This window comes from Oreochromis aureus, linkage group 22 (genome assembly GCF_013358895.1).
Source record: "Oreochromis aureus strain Israel breed Guangdong linkage group 22, ZZ_aureus, whole genome shotgun sequence".
NCBI classification, from domain to species: Eukaryota; Metazoa; Chordata; class Actinopteri; order Cichliformes; family Cichlidae; genus Oreochromis; species Oreochromis aureus.
Genome location: NC_052962.1, coordinates 16214867 through 16236124, shown reverse-complemented (window position 1 = coordinate 16236124; position 21258 = coordinate 16214867). Strand labels below are relative to the sequence as shown.

The 21258-nt window shown below is 42.5% G+C and overlaps 1 protein-coding gene across 1 annotated transcript; it reads left to right on the top strand.

Moving 5' to 3' along the window:
• The first annotated feature begins 2273 nt into the window (after positions 1–2273).
• col1a2 (collagen, type I, alpha 2) lies at positions 2274–20456 on the top strand. Its single transcript, XM_031738795.2, has 50 exons — positions 2274–2478; positions 4134–4138; positions 5479–5505; positions 5880–5963; positions 6434–6490; positions 6705–6749; positions 6841–6894; positions 6986–7039; positions 7170–7223; positions 7322–7375; positions 7929–7982; positions 8124–8168; positions 8335–8433; positions 8633–8686; positions 9013–9111; positions 9317–9361; positions 9486–9584; positions 9699–9752; positions 9855–9962; positions 10065–10118; positions 10211–10309; positions 10969–11022; positions 11116–11214; positions 11326–11379; positions 11475–11528; positions 11632–11685; positions 11805–11858; positions 11940–11984; positions 12220–12318; positions 12615–12722; positions 12825–12878; positions 13001–13054; positions 13805–13858; positions 13996–14049; positions 14147–14254; positions 14489–14542; positions 15862–15915; positions 16020–16181; positions 16351–16458; positions 16771–16878; positions 17065–17118; positions 17215–17322; positions 17424–17477; positions 17586–17693; positions 17870–17923; positions 18148–18255; positions 18387–18633; positions 18762–18946; positions 19034–19276; positions 19387–20456. The coding sequence occupies exons 1-50, from the start codon at positions 2409–2411 to the stop codon at positions 19531–19533; spliced, it is 4053 nt and encodes a 1350-aa protein (XP_031594655.2). The 5' UTR covers positions 2274–2408; the 3' UTR covers positions 19534–20456.
• Positions 20457–21258: the final 802 nt, after the last annotated feature.

Here is a 21258-nt window from a genome sequence, read left to right as displayed (position 1 = left end):
ATTTTTTTCATGAATAAAGGAATAAACTTTGTCACGTTCTCACTTTTCACACTTTTGACTTTGATTAAAGGTTAAACAGGGAGACTGTAATGATGTGAATAACTAAACAGATTTCTCAGTTCCCCGGGAAAAAACAAATATATCTGAGTGAAGACTCGTGTCACTGTTCAGGTTAAGGTTAGCACAACATAAATAGGTCCTTTCTAGAAATGATGAACTTCTTCAACTGCAGGTGTCCTCCTACAGATGCCAGTATAAAGATTTGCAGATAGTTAGTGTTAACATGAAGAACAGCTACACTGACGCTACTATGAGCCATGATTTGATCCCAGCTCTAATAAGCTTTATTTCACTTGAAAAGTGTTCTCTCAGCTAGTTACCACTGCATAATTTACATGCTGCCCTGCCCGTGACCCTCACAGAGATTTTCTTTTTCTTTCATTTTTATAATCTTCAAATAAATGTTTCCAAAAAAATGATTCATATTTTGAAAGCAAATAAAATGCATATATTTGCAGGAGTGGCCTGCAAATATGATCAGCTGTTTCTCTTGGAGCATGGCTGTACAGAGAGAAAAAAGGCTGATGATGTGGAGCTTGGGAGCCATCTTTAATTTCCTACGCAGACTGTCTGCTCCTCTCCAGCTACTTGGGATCCTCAGCAAACATGAGAACGTAACTCTGCAGTGAGTGGGAGCCCTGCCATCTTTAAAACATATTTGATCTCTCTTTCTCCCTCTGTCTCTCTACTGCCCCACCTCTCCTTCTTCTTTGCTGTCTTTCTATCTCTGCAGTGTACATTAAATAAATAAAGAGTTAAGGTGAGGTTGTCGGGAGTGTCCAACAGTTACTTTAAAAAAAAACACACAAATCTGCTGCACAAGGGGAATACGGATAACACGCCGGAGAAGAGGAAAGGAAGAGGCTAGAGGAGTGCACTCTAACAGAACTGTACCAGGATGTAACCTGGTGCCTTCTTTGCATTGTAGTGCTCGCACTGAATGACCAAACAAGCATTTTAATGCACAGACAGAGAGAGTGGAGTAGAGTACAGGTATAAAAGTCTATCATAAAGCTCATATCTAATAATGTCTAACACAACAAAGATAAAACATTCTCCCCTCCCCCCACTGGTCTGTGAATTGTAAACTTCTAATGTTTAAACCTGGATTTCATGATTGCTTTTGGCCATAAGATAAAGTGTTGTGCACTTTGCTTAATCAAATGGACAGCAAATGTGTGGCATGAGGCAGTGTGAGGGCCACGCTGAGTGTTGCTGGAGTGGCAGTAGAGTAAATGACATGTCTGGTCATGTGGGCAGGTAAGAGCTGCTCAGAGAGGGAGAAGGGGAAAGAGGGGGTGAAACTAGAGTTCTCCTCCTCCTCACACCTGTCTTTTGTCAGCCTGAAGCTGCAGAATAGTGTGTTTGCATTATATGTGAAGCCTGCCACTGACAGGCTTTCGCTGAGTGAATGCTTGAGTGCTTTTGGTTTATTATGAGCCACAAAACTCTGAGAAGTAAAGAGATTTTTTTGACAGTTTTACTTTGAAAAGCAATGGAAATTTGAAAGTTGAAATGCTTGGTGGGTGTGAAAAATGAATCATGACGCAAACTTTTTCTTTTTGGGGCAGTGTGACAGCTTGGTAGATGGAAACAACACAAGAAAAAAAAGGAAAAGTGAAAACAATGTAAAATGAAGGTATCATACAACTATTTCTCGATAAATCGGTGAGTATAAAGAGGCAAATAAAAGTCCAATTAAACTCCAACATGAAAAGATAACAGGAAACCCTCTCTCTGTAAGTTAAATTTGTTTCTGTAGAATGCAGCGCAGAAACGAAGGACTCTGATCTAGTTGGTGCCAAATGATGCCCGCCAACGCGCCCCTGAAATGTGCCCATAATTTACGCACGAAAATCTCAAGTTGAATCTCCTGCGCCCGCACCTCTTAGCGCAGAGACAGCGCGGATTCCCTGCAGCCCGTAAAAAAAGAGGAAAAAACTAGGCCTTCATCTCCCTTTTAAACCTCGACGCTGTCCACGTCCTCAAAAAGAATGGATCTAATTAAAACGTTGCACTCGTCATCATCGCCAAAGCGTTGCCAAACGGGTTCTGGTGGAGAGGAGGCAGGGAGATGCAGCACCACATGACTAAGTCTGAGCTGCGGAGGGATGGAAGTTAGATTGGGTTTCTCTTCTCTCATTGGCCGGTGGGCTGACTTTTGACACGCAGACCAGGGACCCTCCTGTCGTATAAATAAGCCTGATGGGACTTTATTATTCTAGCATCACGGCAGCAGGTTTCTGCTAAGTTTGGAGTTACTCGTGTCACCACAACTGTATGTCTGCCTGAAGGTGGTTTAAAAACAGGGGCTCAGCAGCACAAGGAGTCTGCATGTCTGCTTAGACATGCTCAGCTTTGTGGATACCCGGATTCTGTTGCTGCTTGCAGTAACTTCATACCTAGCATCATGTCAATGTAAGTTTGAATATCTGCTCTTTTTTTCTTCTGTGATGGATATTTTTTTTTCTTGAGGATCTTGGCTTTTGTTTGGGACTTACATCGAGGTCAAGCCGAAGACAGCTTTAAGCCCTGCTGAATAAAACTCAACGGATTGAGCTCATGCAGAGGATTCTTCACTTTTTCCAAGGACCCAGTTATCTTGATTTGATTAGTTTCCGTAAAGGGAAAAAGAGAGAGAGAGAAAAGTTTTGTTCCTTTCAAAGAGACGTTTAAGTAGTCAGTCTAGATGGTTTTTTAGTTGTAATGCATGTGAAGTTAATGAAATGAGTCAAAATGTAGATTTTCTTTCAGGAATAGGATGAAAAACTTTTGGTGGGGCGTTGTACACATTGTTCCATCCAGACGTCCAGGGAATGAGCTTTATTATAGGAAACTCTAATGTCTCCCCCTGGTGGTCATGGGTGCAAACATCTACTCGCCACCATCTGCGTTATCTCCAACCCCCATTTATAAAACTAAAGCAGAAATGACACTAAACGATAACACGTTTTCTCTTATAATTAAGAGAAACTCAAAAAGTTTCTTTAGATTCTTAAAGTACTTTTTGAGCAGCCACGCAGTTAATGGCTGTGTAGTTCAGGATACATTAGAACATACAGCGATTTTATAGACTAAAAGATGCGTTCACAGGTAACACATCATGGCAAATTTGGCATTATTATATTACACGAAATGGGCAAATAAATGGTCTCACATCCATTTTCAACTGCCAAGTGCGCCACCTCGTGGTCCAGATAGGACATAACGTGTTAGAGTTCACGGGGAGGTCCCAGCTGTGCCAACCTCTAACCGTGACCAGCTGGTCCAGAGTCGTGGAGAGCAGCTGCAACACAGTGCAGAACAGAGACGCAAAACATAAGCCACCATTAAAGACTGAAGTCACCAGTTTTTAAACAGCCCTTTTTAAAAAGCAGAGAAAAATCACACGTTATAATATTTTTGCAGCAAAAGCAGTAAGACAGGAGTAATTAATACATTCTTATCACAAGTCATGTAGGTCTTGTGTTCTTTGTTGTAGCAGGCCAACTATTCCTTTCCCTAGGGCATAAGCGACCTGTCCAGGCCTGCTCGCAGCTGGAGCGTGAACATGTGGAATGCTCCAACAATGACATTCACATTCATTACCGACAGTTTGACGAAGTTTGGTGCGATTCACAAACTGTGCAGGCATGGCCCTCAGCTACACTTTTAAGAGAGGCTGAGACATGTTATGCAGCGAGTAAAACATGCAGGAAGGATGCTTATTTTAGGCCTGCTCAGCATTTACAGACACACACGATAAGCGCAGTGTAAAAAGCCACCGACTGTGTGACACAGTGAAAGAAGAAGAAAAACACAGTTTGAAAAGTCACTTTTTCTAGTTTTGAATGTACTGACTTGAACGCAGTCTCCAGAATTTTTTAAACCTGAAATAACACACTCAGCGTTTTAATATGAAGATCTTAGGCAGATTCAACCATGAAGCATTAAGTAGAAGATGAACTGCTTTGTTTCTTTTTCAGGTTTTGTCCTAAAATGATTATTATGTTCTAACGGAGTATTCCCTTTTTTCTCTCCCTGCCCCCCTCTTCTGCCTCTCCCTCCTCATCCTCATCTCTACAATGCCACAGTTGCGGTTAGTACACGTGCATGCTACCATAAAAAAAAAATTTACCTTGAAGTTTTTCCCGTTTTTCTTCCACAATCTCTGAAACAGCCCGTGAATGAAGGTCTCGGTCGTCTTTTGACCATTCGAGCAGTCTCAACTATGGCAGACGAGTGCCGTTAGGAATTTCAGACCCTGAGCTGAGTTATTTCTTGCAGTTTTCTCCCTTCCTGTCCATGAATAGGTGAGGGTCCTATTGGCTTAAGTTTGTGTCAATGAAAGCTAAAACCACAGGGCTGAGGCACCCACGGGGCCTGGTACAAAGGACCTTTTCTGAGGACAGCAGTGAGGAGCCAGAGAGGGAGGTTTGCCCCTATAACAGCTGGCTTTGGCTCCGTTTGGAGTCTCCCTCTGCTCCTGATTTAAGATTGAATTTGGAATCACAACCTGGTCTCAGACCAGTTAATCAAGCCTCTCGTCTTTATAGACAGACATTTAAATTTTTTAAATACAGCTGAGACAGCCCTGATGAAAAAACAGTATCTGGATCACATTTGTTTAAATTCTTCTGCTCATAGCTGAGATTGCCTGAAACTAAGCACCCACTACATTTAGTGTTTACAGCTTCACCATGTCCAGGCACACTGTGCATGGTGTGGTTGTGGTAACATGATAGCTGTTCCATGGACTAACATGCTCATACCCCTGAGTGATTGTCCAGTCTGGTTTTGGATGTTTCATCTTGTTGCCTCTCAGCATCTCTGATGTGCGCATGTTGACCACATGCACATTGTCCTCCTGGGTTCTCACATTAGTTTATCTGCACGAGTATGATTCACATGTCGCTGTGACAGCACGTCTGCATTAGTTTAGAACAATGGCCAGTCCTCATTACAGTCACACACAAGAACAGAAGGCGATAATCTGAATGAGTGGGATTGCCAGCTCATTAAATTGTTGCGTGGAACCCTGAAAAGACTGAAAATATCTTCTATTTATCTTAATCGAGGCAATAATGCATAATGTTGGACCTCTAGCATGTTTGGATTGTGTCTAAGATGCATGAAGCATAGCTTATATTAGGAAAGGTCAAACGCCACCCTCATGACGACTGGTCTGATCACTCAGTTTTTCTATTTTCTTTTTTTCCCCTTATTTTGTCTTGACTTGCTAATCCTCTGAGGATACAAGAAATCCCAGATTGTTTTGATTTACAGTTTAAGTCCGGGTTGCATGCATGTGGTTTTCAGATCGGAAGTAGTGGTCTTTTTTAGTGTCGGGATAGGTGTGAGCTGAAAAGCTGCTGAAGTAACAAACTGAGGCTATCTGCTCCGTGTTTTTGGTCTGACTGAATGATTTTTGTCCCGCAGGGCCCAAAAGGACCTCGAGGTGACAGGGTAAGCAGATGCAAAACTCCTCTGTCTGTCATAAACATGCTAACATGCCACTGAAATATTTGATCATTAACACTCATGAACCATCTTGTCCACGTCACCTGACCTGTTAACCTTGGCAGGCCACACCCCTTTGTTTACATCTCCGATGGCACTATTTTTTCTTAATTGTCACATATGAGAATGCCTCTGACATCTTTGATACGACAGTGTGGCAGACTTATCCACTGATTTATTTTTACAATTTAATGCACTTTCATTTTTTCAAAATAAGAGCTTGCGAGATAAAAACAGACAAGCGTCGCCTCCTTAAATCTCAGCAGCTCATGGTTCAATAATAACAGTGTTTACCAACTCATGTCATCTCTATTTTACAGGGTCCTCCCGGCCCAAATGGAAAAGATGGTTTACCCGGACCTCCTGGCCCCGCTGGCCCCCCTGGTCCCCCTGGACTTGGAGGAGTAAGTAGAGAATAAACAGCCTGCATAGATGGTGTTTACTGGAAATGTGCTCTAAATAATGCTGATAAAGCATCTTTGAGGAAAACAATGACAAGCCGTTTGCATGAAACAAATATGAAACCCGCCGTAAAAAGCGTATAGCTTATTTTATTTTTTTGACCTCTGGTTGCCCCTCTCTGTCTCATTAATTAACCCTGTAACCTTTGACCTTTTTGTCGTTTACCCGTTTTGCCTCAAGGCCTTTTAAAAAAAGAGATACCACATGCCTGGTTACCACTCATTTTGCTCATTTTGTCTGTGTTTAATCCATAAAGCTGCTCGGTGGTAACTTTAGTGTTTTAAGAAACTCTTCAAGTTTGAACTACAGGAACTACAATGTTGGAAATCTGAATTACTTTAATGCCCTTTTGCTATAAAAGTGTTTATTATGCATACATAAGTATTAATCTGTGCTTTCTTCTGTTCGACAGAACTTTGCTGCTCAGTACGATGGTGTAAAAGCCCCTGATCCCGGCCCTGGACCCATGGTGAGGGCCTCTCTCTTCATTGCCGCACAACAACACTAGCCCATATGTCACAAAAACTAATATTTTTACATATATAATTTGGAATGACTACAGTGCATGGAAAGTTTCATGTATTTCACGTGTTTAAATTTTGATTTCAGTCACCACAAAATGTTTTAATGACAATCTAACTGAGAGCTGACGATTGATTGTTTACTTTTTTTCTTCTTTTCAGGGTTTGATGGGACCAAGAGGCCCTCCCGGACCTCCTGGAGCCTCTGTAAGTATAAATATGTGTGAAAATTAAACTTATATAACTGTCTTTTTCAAGATATTTATGACTAAATGCTACATCTCCTCTCATTCAACAGGGACCTCAGGGACACACAGGACACGCTGGTGAGCCTGGAGAGCCCGGACAGGCCGTAAGATCACCCTCCTAAACATTTACACTTCTTTCAGTGTCAACTTAAAAGTTCATCCTGGAGATCTTAATCCTCTGGTTTTCTTTCCCAGGGCGCTGTTGGTCCTCGTGGCCCTCCTGGACCTCCTGGCAAAGCTGGAGAAGATGTACGTACACATTAGTGTAACTACTGTTCAAAATGCAAAATCATTTTTGTTGCCACTTTTTTGGGAATATTTTGCGAGTGGCTGCGGGAGTTTTTTGTTGTGGCCTAAAGTCTATTTCATTGATTCACAGGGTAACAATGGCAGACCTGGCAAGCCCGGAGACAGAGGTGCCCCCGGCCCTCAGGTAAGAGATTTGCACCACGATAACCACAAATAGATATAAGCAAGAGATGGATTTGCAGATGTGAAGTACTTAATATCTTCTTTGTGTTTGATTTGCAGGGTGCTCGTGGATTCCCTGGAACCCCTGGACTTCCAGGAATGAAGGGACACAGAGTGAGTGCTGATTTTTTTTCCCCTCTGCTTTAACTTTACCCGATCCTTTGTGGACACCTGAGAGCTCAAACAAAGTGCTAAAAAGAAGAAGGTGGAGGTGGAGACACACCTGTGCTCCTTAGAAATTGGACTTAAGTTTTATAGAGCATCGTAATTAGCTCCACAGGGAGTGATTATGGACCTAACCTCCTGAATTCCTAATGGATGCGTTGAAGTTTTTAGCCTGTTAACATAACTGGATTGCAAAAGTGCTTCACGGAAAGGTGTTAGGTATTGAACATTTCCTTCCTATGATGGATGGAGACAGATGCAAAGCTTTCTATAACCCATGTTTGATTTTATAAATAGCTTTTTTCAGATGTTTTTTAATGTCTCCTATAATATAACCCCTGTTGGGCTCTTTTCCTTGTTCTGTTTTATCTCTGGAGCAGTGCACTACAATTTGAATCTGTTTTCCTTCTCACATGTTGACCTAAATGATTATATTTATTTATATTTATATCACATTTCTCATATCGTCACCTGCCTTCATCACTGTGCTCCTGTGTTTCAGGGTTACACTGGCCTGGATGGACGCAAGGGAGAGCCCGGTGCTGCTGGCCCCAAGGTAAGGCAACAACTAGCTGCTCTATGAATGTATCAAAAAATAAAAACTGTAATTCTTAATAGTTCCCAGTTAATTATTAGTGATAAATTTGAAAATGTTTAGACATCCACATTCCTCATTGTACCATTTTCCCTCCCATAGGGCGAGCCTGGTGCTCATGGAGCTGCCGGAAGCCCTGGACTGGCTGTAAGTTTGAGATTCACTATTCATGCACAAAAATTTTAGTAAAAGCATCTGACTTGGATGTTTGTGACTGTTTGCATCAGTCAGCATCATGTTCATGGGTTGATAATGATGTTGTGGTATAAAAACCTGTACAGGTGATAATTGTAGGTAACTGTCTTGCCTTCAGGGAGCTCGTGGTCTTCCTGGTGAGAGAGGCCGCCCCGGCCCTGCTGGCCCTGCTGGTGCTCGTGGTGCTGATGGCAATGCTGGACCTACTGGCCCTGCTGTGAGTACACACACTTACAACCCCTTTATCAGTGTTAGAGTGAGACGATACCACTGAGATGCTTTTTCCTGATTGGACTTCAGGCTGTCTTCATATATAAATCACGATGAATACTGTAATGTGCCATCCTGCCAAGTCAGAAAAGGTTCATTCTTAAACTTTGGACTTTATTATGTGTTCCTGCTTTTCCTTTATTCAGGGACCTCTTGGTGCTGCTGGACCCCCAGGATTTCCCGGTGGCCCCGGCCCCAAGGTTAGTGTGATGCCACTTCCTGTTGCCTCTCAGAGAGGTTCACGAATAGGGTGAAAAAAGGCAGTTTTTATTGCTGTACAGGACAAGTACAACCAGTGCCTGCAAGCTCCTGCCCAATCACATATTCTTATATAGTATCCCCCAGGGGAATCAACAATAAGCCCTGAACTATTAATGTTTTTCATTTAAACACTCATTTTGACTGTTAGTACTGCAAACCAAAACAAATACTTAATGCTGCTTAAGCTGCTTTAACTATAAAACCAACAACCACTAGGTAATATCGGCACACTGTTTGATTGTGGATGTATTTGTGCTGCTGACAGGGAGAGACCGGACCCGTGGGAGCTACTGGCCCATCTGGACCTCAGGGATCAAGAGGCGAGCCCGGACCCAATGGTGCTGTTGGCCCCGTTGGTCCCTCTGTAAGTATACAAGGTTGTTTCCATCAAGGCCACTCTCCAGCCACGTGTAACCACTGTTTCTGTTATTAGTCTTTTAGTTGACTCTGAGTCCTATAATTTAGTCTTGATTTTAGGGAAGATTGGTGTCATGTTAACATGATCAGTTGAAAATGTGTTTTCTTTAAATAAAATGACTTGACTTTGTTTTCTTGTTCTTTCTCTCCAGGGTAACCCTGGTGCTAATGGCCTGAATGGAGCTAAGGGAGCTGCTGTAAGTATCTGACTTGAACCAAAGTGCATACAAATTTCCAGGGTCACACCAAGCTATCTTTATTTTGATATGGTTTGATATAATTGGATGCTATGCTGACCTGTTGACCATACCTGTTGTTTAGGGCACCCCTGGTGTTGCCGGAGCTCCTGGCTTCCCTGGACCAAGAGGAGGACCTGGACCACAGGGACCTCAGGGTGCTGCTGGACCTAGAGGCCTGGCTGTGAGTACACAAGAAACAAAATAGCCACCTGGAAACATTCTCTGTCCTTAACTAATTGTTCACAGATGATTGCTATTTTGATTAACTGTGTCTGTTTATGTGTGTCTATATTAGGGAGATCCTGGTATTCAGGGTGTGAAGGGAGATTCTGGTCCCAAAGGAGAACCTGTAAGTTTATGTCCTTATCATCACTTAGAATTTGACCCAAATAAATCTGAAAACCTCTCTGTTGCACATTTAATGACCGTTTTGCTATGTTGTTTCCCTCAGGGTAACTCTGGACCTCAGGGACCCCCTGGACCTCAGGGTGAGGAGGGCAAGAGAGGACCCACTGGTGAGATCGGTGCTACTGGGCTTGCTGGTGCCCGTGGAGCTAGAGTGAGTCCCAGCCCACCATCTTTAATAGTTTGAGCCATAAATGTACTACAGCCGGAGACATTTTACTGGGATCAGCCATTAATTCTCATTTGTCTCCTTTAGGGTGCTCCTGGCAGCCGTGGCATGCCTGGTGCTGAGGGAAGAACTGGCCCTGTTGTAAGTATTCAATGATAAAAAAAAAAACCTCTTTTGCTTGAAATACAGGCAAGTTTTAGTGTCATAATTTGTCTCATCTGCCCTTTTCATAGGGTATGCCTGGTGCCCGTGGTGCTACTGGTGCTGCTGGACCTCGTGGACCCCCTGGAGATGCTGGCCGTGCTGGTGAGCCTGGCGCAGCTGGTCTCAGGGTGAGCTTTTTACTAAATCCTGTTCTTGAATGGTTATAATTCGCAGTTTCAGTAAGTTACAGAGACACCTCAAAGTGCAAGTGCATATTTGGCAGTTGCAGTTTTAAAAAAATATGGAGCTAATATGGAGATGGGAAAAACTCTGAATTTCTAAAATGAAAGTCTTCATTTCAAGTCTTAATTTTGCAAGAAAATATTAAGTGTTACATTTACATGAAAACCCTGGATATTCACTGAGAATGTAGTTACAAACTTCCATGATTAAAAGAAAAAAAAGAACACATGGCTTCACCTTACAAGATTATATAAACCTCATAATGTGTAGACTCAGAGTATCACGCCTGCCTGCCTAATCAAGTTGCAGGTTAGCTTAGAATAATCATGGTATCAATAGATACAGACTTTACTGTCTTACATTTGGATCGGGTGGTATTTATAGCTACATAATTCATATTATTGCACACTCTCACAAATGTGCCCATCTGACATTCATTGTTTACATCTTTGACATGATGCAAGTGAAGTGAGGCTTTGGTCAGCTGTACCAGTACATAAAGAGTTGCTGAGGTTATCTGTATAATATTTAGTCTTAACTTTCAATGCAAATTGCCATAAGAAAACTTTAATGGAAAATTCATGGCAGCTATTATTTTCCACAGGGTCTCCCAGGAAGCCCTGGAAGCTCTGGACCCCCAGGAAAGGAGGGACCTGCTGTAAGTAAACCGCAATTTTATTTCATCTATTGTTCCTACTGATTTTTTACACTAAATATAATTTCCTGCTGCAATCTTTGTTTGTCGCTCCAGGGTCCTTCTGGACAAGATGGCCGCAGTGGACCTCCAGGCCCAAGTGGACCTAGAGGCCTGTCCGGAAACATTGGTTTCCCTGGACCCAAAGGACCTTCTGTAAGCCTTTTTTTTTTCAAGAATTAAACCTGAAACTATATCCTTCTTTGTTTTTCAAGTTAACCTAAATCTGTACTTATTAACTTACTAACTAACTGCTTTTTGTTTTAGGGTGAGCCTGGCAAGCCTGGAGAGAGGGGAGCCACTGGCCCCACTGGACTGAGAGTAAGTCACAAATGTTATAATATATAAAACTTGAATTTCATTTGGTATTGGCTTCAGTAGTTAAAAGGCATCACTCTCTTTATCCTTGTGTCTAGGGACCCCCTGGACCTGATGGCAACAATGGAGCCACTGGTGCTACTGGAGTTGCTGTGAGTGATCTTATGTGCAGCGCATGAGTATTATTGATGAATAACAGCCACTGCATCGTCTTTGTCTTCAACTCTGATAACTTGTCTCTCTTTCTCTCTACAGGGAGGACCTGGTGAGAAGGGAGAGCAGGGACCTTCTGGTTCTCCTGGCTTCCAGGTTTGGATCCATAATTTTCTCTAATTATAGAAAAATGGTGCATGATTTTACAGCCATTTCAGCTGATTGCTAAAGTTGTTGATGCAATTGGAGCTGATGTGGAGTCTTGATATTTTCAGGGTCTGCCTGGACCCGCTGGACCTGCTGGTGAGGCTGGCAAGCCTGGAGACAGAGTAAGTATTTGGAAAACTGTAGTGAAAGCAGCATTATTGAAAGTGAAGTCCATGTCTAACCAAACAAAAATGCCTCTGTAGGGTATCCCAGGAGAGCCAGGAGCTGCTGGAAATGCTGGTGCCAAGGTGAGATCACCTGTCTGTGACATTGTTTTCCAAAACAAATGCAGCAATACAGGATTTTTACACAGTAGCAAAGCCTGTCAAATATGCATATGCGTCCAGGTCTATGTGCACCAAATGAATCAAGACCCTTTAATATGTTGTAGGCTTTTCAAACCTTTAAATCTATTACTATAAAAACATATTCCGAGTCAAATATAGAGAACACAAATTAAAACATACATGTCTGTTTCTCCAGGGAGAGCGTGGTAACCCTGGTGCTGCTGGATCTGCTGGACCTCAGGGACCAATTGGACCCCGTGGACCTGCTGGAGCCCCTGGACCTGATGGTGGCAAGGTAAGACAGTTCAATTTCTTACAGAAATTGATGGAACTTCTGAACATATGTCATGAAACCTGACAGTTCATGGAAGTTCTCTGGCCTGTCAGGGAATGGTCTTTAAAATGCACTTTCACAGCAATTTCCAGCACTGCTTACTGATCAAAATCCCACTGTTTATGCACGGATAGCTCTGAGAAACTTTAAAAAGAAAGAGTTATGTGATAATAAAATCTTTATATAGCTGGAAAATTTAAAACGTCAATATTTATGTTGTTCAAATATGAACCCAAGTTTATCCTCTCTGTTTCCAGGGAGAGCCTGGTCCTGCTGGAGTTGCTGGTGCACCTGGACATCAGGGAGCTGGTGGCATGCCCGGAGAGCGTGGAGGTGCTGGTACTCCTGGACCCAAGGGAGAGAAGGTAAGTTCTAGAAATCTGCCACCAGCAAATAAAATGGGTGTAAATGAGGGGGTATTGTTTCTTTGCTGTTGTGCGTCTTACACCCTCTTCCCCTCTCCCAAGGGAGAGCCTGGACACAAAGGCCCTGATGGCAATCCTGGCAGAGATGGTCCCCGTGTAAGTAAAACTCTCCTGTCTTTGTTAGGATGCTTAATGTAAAAACTTTACACATTTATTTCCTCAGTTTGAGTGTGTCAGTCATAACCCTGATCTCAGTGTGCTCTCCTCACTTAATCTAGGGTCTGCCCGGACCTGCTGGACCTCCAGGACCCACTGGAGCCAACGGTGATAAGGTACGTTGATATAATAGTTAACATTAAATAAATAATAGAAAGAAACCACCAAATGTGATGTTTTTAGATTTGATCTATAATGCAAACAAACTTTGTTTGATTGGGGTTTTTTGATATTTAACTAATTTTTATGGTATTTAAAAATGAATGCCAGCAAAAGTATTGAACATAGCTGATCCACTGTAGGACCGGTTACCTTAAATAAAAAGCCATTTGTAGACGTTCACACCACTTTCATAATTTTATTGCTCAGTACCTTTATGTGGGACGTCCCACCCCTCTAAAACAGAAATTTTAATTAGCTGAAACACTGTTGACTACAGCTAGAACCTCAACACCGCCATCTAATGGCTATTATGTAAAATAACAGCAATGAGTTATCTGCAATGAAATGTAAGATGACAGTGGTCAACCTAAAAATAATGCAGAAAACAAGTATTCATATTTATTACTGGCATTTAAATATTTATTTAAATCAAAATATATTAATTTTCAAGTATTTTTTTTTTAATTATTTTTCCTGAGTGTTTGTGTACATTGTTCTATAAACACAACCAACAGAGCCAAGAGCACAGTAACAAAATTCTTTAAGAAGTAAATGCTGACTATTTCGAGCATTCTTATAATATATTGCATATTGAAGTATATTCCTATTAGCTATCTGGACTTTCTGCATAATGGAGCGTGAATAGTCAGTGGATGCATGGAACAATTGTAAGCCAATAAAATGTTTCCTGTTCTCTCCTCCAGGGTGAGGGTGGTTCCTTCGGACCTGCCGGCCCAGCTGGACCTCGTGGACCCTCTGTGAGTAGCTGCTGATCACTCCTTGTTCCACTAGCTTACATTTGCATTTAAATATCTCATAGAAGAACCTGGCAAAACACAAGCTTCCATCTTTTAGTTTGAACAGTCTTTTTGACCCCACTGCTTGCTGTCCACAGGGTGAGCGTGGAGAGGTTGGACCCGCTGGAGCTCCTGGATTCGCTGGCCCCCCTGTAAGCCCATTTTGAAATTCAGTACCCCATTCCCCGTGTCATGTTCAATAGATAAAGATGAGCCAATACTTACATACCACAACCACGCTTGCTACAGGGTGCTGATGGTCAAGCTGGAGCAAGAGGAGAGCGTGGACCTTCAGGAGCAAAGGGAGAAGTTGGCCCCTCTGGCCTCGCTGGACCTGCTGGACAGTCTGGACCTGCTGTAAGTACCACTTTCACTGGACATATACACACACACAAACACACATCCAGCAAAGCTAAACAAATTGAGAAAGATCTAACATGATTTCACTGATTTAGCAATACCAGGCTGTCTATGAGAGTCTTCACTGTGGGATAAAATCAACAGCTATTTCAAAATACTGTTTATGTTTAGATATTAGAGGTGAGCAGTCTTGTTATGACACAGAGTTTGATTTCTTCTTCTGGTATCTAGGGTCCTGCTGGCCCTGGTGGACCTCCTGGTGCTCGTGGAGACAATGGACCTCCTGTGAGTATTCAAACATACAAATACACAGCTTTACCAGCCACACACGACACTCTCATGAATGCACTCATTAACTCTGTGGGCTTAAAAGCAACCATAGCATGCAGTGAATAGGAGTTCCAATCAAAGCTGTTAGGAACTTAAAAAAAGGCCAGATTAAAACATGAGATTAAGACACTTATCAGTTATTTCTTGTACTGCCCTTTTTAAAATGTTTATATGTTTTAATATAAGCACAAATAGGAACTAGTTTGTACTAGTGAGTCAATATTGTGTGCATTTGTGTAAATTTATGCCCGTAACTGCACGATATCACTGTTTTAACTTAGCAGACTTTGTCAGCTTTTGATCTGTTCATTTTCCAGTGTTTCCTCTAAATCACTCAGATGTATCTTAATGGTAACGTCAAAGGCAATTTTATTTATACAGCACATTTCGCTACATGTAAAATCAATCTGCTTGACATTAAAGATAAAAACACAGAAATCCTTTTATCTTTGGAATGACTTAAGGAAATAAAAACAATAAAACAAATTGTACAAAGACATACACACTCATACAGTGTAAGTGTAAGCCTGTAAGAGGTTTTTAGTCCACTTTTGAATGTAGGCACAGGTGTAACTGACCTCAGGTCAGGGGTCACATTGTTTTTAAAGAGCATCACATTAACTGAAAGCAACCTCAGCACTCATTCTGGGACCAGTTAAAAGATTACCTGAGAGGTACGACTGGGTTATAGGCACTAAACAAGTCAAAGATGTGTTGGAGGACCAAACCAAAGAGCTTTATGAACTCATAGAATGATTTTAAAGGTAATTTCATGTTAAACTGCAAACCAATAAAGTGACTTCAGTATTAGTATTAGTCTAACCTGTTTGATATGAATGCATGGACCATATCCTCAAAGTCAGTTTGAGAGAAGTATTTTTCGAACTTTTGATCAATTTAGGTGGCAGAAAGCAGTCATGACTATCAAAACTGAGATAACTGTCCAAAATAATGCCCAGGGTTTTAACCTGCTCGCTGTGTTTGAGGAAAAGCGGTGATAAATATTAACGGATTTTCCATCTTTGATTTTTAGACAAACAACAAATATTTCCATCTTGTTTCTGCTCAGTTCAGAAAGGTTTCTAGACAACCAGCAAAAAATGTCATCAAAGGATCTTATTGATTTGAAGAACTCCTGATTGAATTTTGTATTTGTGCAGATCTAAAACTATGCGTATCATGTCTTAACTCTCGGCCCATCTGCACACACAAACATAGACACAACAAACATTTTGAATGACCTCTGCTTAACCACTGTGTGTGTTTCTGGTCAGGGTCTGACTGGTTTCCCTGGTGCTGCTGGCAGAGTTGGTGCTGCTGGTCCTGCTGTAAGTATGGATTTTGCATTTACTAATAAATTACCTTTTAGTAATAACCTCAAACATACAAACTGACTTGACATGACCCCTAATTCCTTCTCTTCCCCTCTTAGGGTATTGTTGGACCCCCTGGCCCCGCTGGTCCCTCTGGTAAGGATGGACCTCGTGGTCCTCGTGGTGATCCTGGTCCCTCTGGTCCTTCTGGAGAGCCCGGAATAATTGGACCACCTGGTCTTGCTGGAGAGAAGGGACCCTCTGGAGAGTCTGGCCCCCCTGTAAGTTATAGCCCTCTTGAAATTGTGGTGCACTGAAACTTTGGAGACACTTTAGTGGCATCCACAAATAGCTCATGAATATACTCATGCTTATACCTCTGATGTGCATATATAGATCTTAAAAACTGCATCCTCAGCTCTTTAATGTGTGACTGATGATGTATTTTAGGGTTCTCCTGGTGCTCCTGGAACTTCTGGTCCTCTTGGACTTCAGGGATTCGTTGGTCTGCCTGGTTCTAGAGGAGATCGTGGTGCACCCGGTGCTGCTGGTGGTGTGGTAAGTAGAAACTAGTTCTGATTGTACCACAAAAAAAAAAAATCACCTGTTTGATGAACCACTGAATGTGTATTATCATTCAGAAAGTGTTGGTCAGTTCAAACCATGGACAACAAATTTTAAATATGCATGGACAACAGTGCTAGTCCAGACGACAGACCATAATTTCCATTTTGGAGGATGTCTCAGAAAGACCACATGCACTTTTGATAATGGGAAGATCCCTCATCCCCAAAAGTCTGAACGTACACAACATCCATGTTATTGCTTGACTATATTTGACCCACTGATTTTCTCTGTGTCATATCCCAGGGAGAGCCTGGTAGACTTGGACCCGCTGGTCCCCCTGGAGCCCGTGGAGCCCCTGGCAACATTGGCCTGCCTGGTCTGACCGGACCTCAGGGAGAGGCTGGACGTGAGGTAAAGACTTGTAACCCCTACTACCGATCTATGAATGATTTATAGAGAGTGCTAAAATAATATAATTATTTGTTCTGTATTTTCTGTGATATATTTGCTTTAAAAAAATCACATAACATTTTAAAATAGTAAGCCTGTTAAAATAGGAACTTTTATATAAACTTCTCTGTTCTTTACAATCCTTAGGGCAGCCCTGGTAACGATGGACCTCCTGGTCGTCCTGGTGCTGCTGGATTGAAGGTAATGCCCTGTCGTGTACCTTAAGCCATTATCATGCACAGCACACACATATATACTATGTTTTAACCAACTTCCACCGTGACCCACCGTGCTTAGGGAGACCGTGGTGAGCCTGGATCCGCTGGCGCCTTGGGTCTTGCTGGTGCCCCTGGACCTGCTGGACCCACTGGAGCTGCCGGCAGACCTGGAAACCGTGGAGAGGCTGTAAATATTCTAATCATTAAATTCCCAATATAAGTAAAATTGTTTACAGGGTACTTTTATCTACAATCTTCTGCTTGTTTCACTTTTTTTCCTGTCCCTAGGGCCCATCAGGTCCCTCTGGAGCTGTTGGCCCTGCTGGAGCTAGAGGTGCATCTGTAAGTATAATACACTAGCAAAGCAAATGGAATTACAAAAGGAATGCACCACAAGAACTGTTTCCTGATCACAGCATATGTTTATGCCTGTGTCTTTGTTCAATGTAGGGACCTGCTGGACCTCGTGGTGAGAAGGGAGTTGCTGGAGACAAGGGAGAGAGAGGCATGAAGGGTCTGCGTGGACATCCTGGTCTCCAGGGAATGCCTGGACCTTCTGTGAGTGGCTGCACAGCAGCATAATGCACAAGAACTGTATGAGTACTCAGCCCCATTATGCTCATAAACAATGCATCGATACAGAGTCCAGTAGCATTTGCAGGGCAATGTAATCACGGAGAGGAAAGACTTGCTGTCACTAAATCCACTGAGTGATGTGTTTTCTTTTACCACAGGGACCTCCTGGTGACACTGGTGCTGCTGGAGCTCATGGACCTTCTGGACCCAGAGTGAGTAGAATCCCAGCAGCTTGCTTTTTTTTTTTTTTTTTCTTCTACATGCATCGAAGATCATCTGTGCATGCCCTATTGAAAAGTTTCACCGTTAGTGAGAAATAAGTGTATGTGGCTCCTAGCTCCCAGCCACATACAATCCTGCTATTTTTGACAGAGCACCCTTAATTTATAGATTAATAAAAACACAGATGCTTGACTTTGTGATTTGATTTCTTTAGGGACCTGCTGGACCCCATGGACCTGTTGGTAAGGATGGAAGACCTGGTGCCCATGGTACTGTGGGTGCTCCTGGTGCTCGTGGACCCAATGGATACAGCGGACCAGTGGTAAGTTTGCCTTTATATCAACAGCTTCATCACATTCTTAAATACTGCAACTTTTATTTTGCAGACTGGACAGTTTAGTGCTATTACAGAACTGCTCTTTACACATCACTCCATTGTCTTACCCATGTTAGGGTCCTCCCGGACCTCCTGGTCTGCCTGGACCTCCTGGCCCTGCTGGTGGTGGATACGATGTCTCCGGAGGATATGATGAGTACAGAGCTGACCAGCCTGCTCTGAGAGCCAAGGACTATGAGGTCGATGCCACCATCAAGTCTCTCAACACTCAGATCGAGAACCTGCTCACCCCTGAGGGATCCAGGAAGAACCCTGCCCGCACCTGCCGTGACATCAAGCTCAGCCACCCTGACTGGAGCAGTGGTAAGCTCGGCTTCAGCTCCTCAAAATAATAGCAAAGTGCCACTGTTATTAAGGTTCTGAAGCATTTACAGAGGCCATGCATGTAACTGACCTACTCCCGTTAATGCGACTCTCTGCTTTTCCTGAAGGATTCTACTGGATCGACCCCAACCAGGGCTGCACCAACGATGCCATCAAGGTCTTCTGCGACTTCACCACCCGTGAGACCTGCATCTACGCCCACCCTGAGAGCATCGCCCGGAAGAACTGGTACAGAAGCACCGAGAACAAGAAGCACGTCTGGTTCGGTGAGACCATCAACGGTGGCACTGAGGTGAGAGAGCATGCAACTTGCTTCGTATGACATAAAAACAAGCGTAACCTCTACAGGAAACACTGACTGGTTCTTTCCTTCCTGCAGTTCACCTACAACGATGAGACCCTCAGCCCCCAGAGCATGGCCACCCAGCTGGCCTTCATGCGCCTGCTGTCCAACCAGGCCAGCCAGAACATCACCTACCACTGCAAGAACAGCGTTGCCTACATGGACGGTGAGAGCGGCAGCCTGAAGAAGGCCGTGGTACTCCAGGGCTCCAACGATGTGGAGCTGAGAGCTGAGGGCAACAGCCGCTTCACCTTCTCCGTGCTAGAGGACGGCTGCACTGTGAGTAGCATTGCTGTTACGTTTCAGCCTGCTTCGCAGCTTTGTGACTTGTGTTGGTAAACCTCTGCTCCGATACTCAACCTCTCTTTTTCTCCGATTTACCCCTGCAGACACACACTGGTGAGTGGAGCAAGACAGTGATCGAGTACAGAACAAATAAACCATCTCGCCTCCCCATCCTCGACATTGCACCTTTGGACATTGGTGGAGCTGATCAGGAGTTTGGTTTGGACATTGGCCCAGTCTGTTTCAAATAAATAGACTCATGATAAATTAACACCGGAAAAAAAAGAGAGGAAGAACGAAAAAAAAAAACAAAATCTCTGCCCTTCTATCTGTGTTCGTTTTTTTTTTTTATACTGAATGCTGATTTCTCTCTGCGCATCCACTTGCTTACGATGGGCAACTATCGGAGAGGACTGAACGGACTGATCGGAGCGTTGGTGCAATGCAAAATAAATACAGCAACCCAAAGGGACGCGGGAATACACCTTGTTGTGGGACATCATGTCATCCTTTTGTAAAAAATAAAAGAAGTGTAATAAAAACGCTGAAAGTATGCATCACTTTGTGGTCTTTGTATATCTTCCAAAGAGGAGGTTTAAAACCACAATTTCCATGAAAAAAGGTTTAAACTACCTCATGCCTGTACCTAAAGAAAATACTATTACCAAAACCTGGGTCCACAACCGAGATGTTATGACTTCTAATGCTTCAAGCTTTGTCCCATATCAGAAGGTGCTCGGTTACTTGAAGCAGAGATCTATGGTGCTAATATGCAGCTGTGGAGCAAACCACTTTTTTTTTTTTAACTGTATTATTTTGTATTGACCTTTGAGGAGTCTTGCAATCTTCCCCTGATATTCCTCCATTCTAAGCAGGTGGAATGAGTCTAAACCTGATGTCTTGTTTGGGTTTTTATTCTTTTGTTTTCTTTTTTTCTAGATTTTATTTTTGTTTGTTTGTTTTTTTCCTTCAGGCTTTTTCACTCTTCCAATCCCACACCCAGTGTTCATTCTGACAGCACATAATTCATCTCGTTCTGAATGGTTTTTTTAAGGCGGCCTCTCTCTCAAAAAATGACACAACAAAGTCTATTGTACCTATTTTGTATATGTGAGATGTTTAAATAAATTGTGAAAAGTTCTGAAATAAAGCATGTCCAATGTTCCAAAACACACTACGCAGTGACTTAAGTGCTTTCGTGTTTTAAGGACACCGATGAAGGTGTGTCACTGTACTTTGGTTCTAGTTTGGCTGATGATTTACATATCATCACTGACTTTAAACATCTTCCTATTGTGGAAGCACAGCAGTGTCCTCATTCACATCCCCAACCTTTTTTTTTTTTTTACCTTACTTTCCAACGGTACATTCAATTTTAATGTACAGTAAATTTCTGTTTACACTGTCCATGCCAATGTGTGATTACTAAAGTGCATTGTTCCTTGTAAATATGCATCCTCTCATGTTGCTTTTTTTCCTTGCATAATACAGCTTTTGCATCCAAATAAATCTCTGTGATTTGGATTCAAGGCTTGCAGTCATGCGTGAACATAGTCATAAGTCAGTCTCAGTTAAGAACACGGCAGTTCTGCAGATAAATAGGCGTTTCACTCAGGGTGAGGATGTATGAGATCAGCTGCAGCACCTTCTGCAACCACTAGAAGGCAGTGTGGCGTTTATTTACGAGAGTCTCTGCTTCACGTCCAGTTCATTTATGAGCAGTCAGATAGACACTTCAAATACATGTAGTCGCCATGGTTATTATAGTTAACTGAATCTAAACTACAAACTAAAACTAGATGTGGAAAAAAAACATTTTAGTTAACAAAAACAAAAACCAGACTTTGGAAAAAGAATTAAAACTAATTAAAATGCACTTTTAAAAAAAACTGACTAAAACTAAATAAAATAAGTGAGTCATTGAAAGACTTTGGATATCTACAATACTACAACAAACTAAGAATTAACTGCTTTCA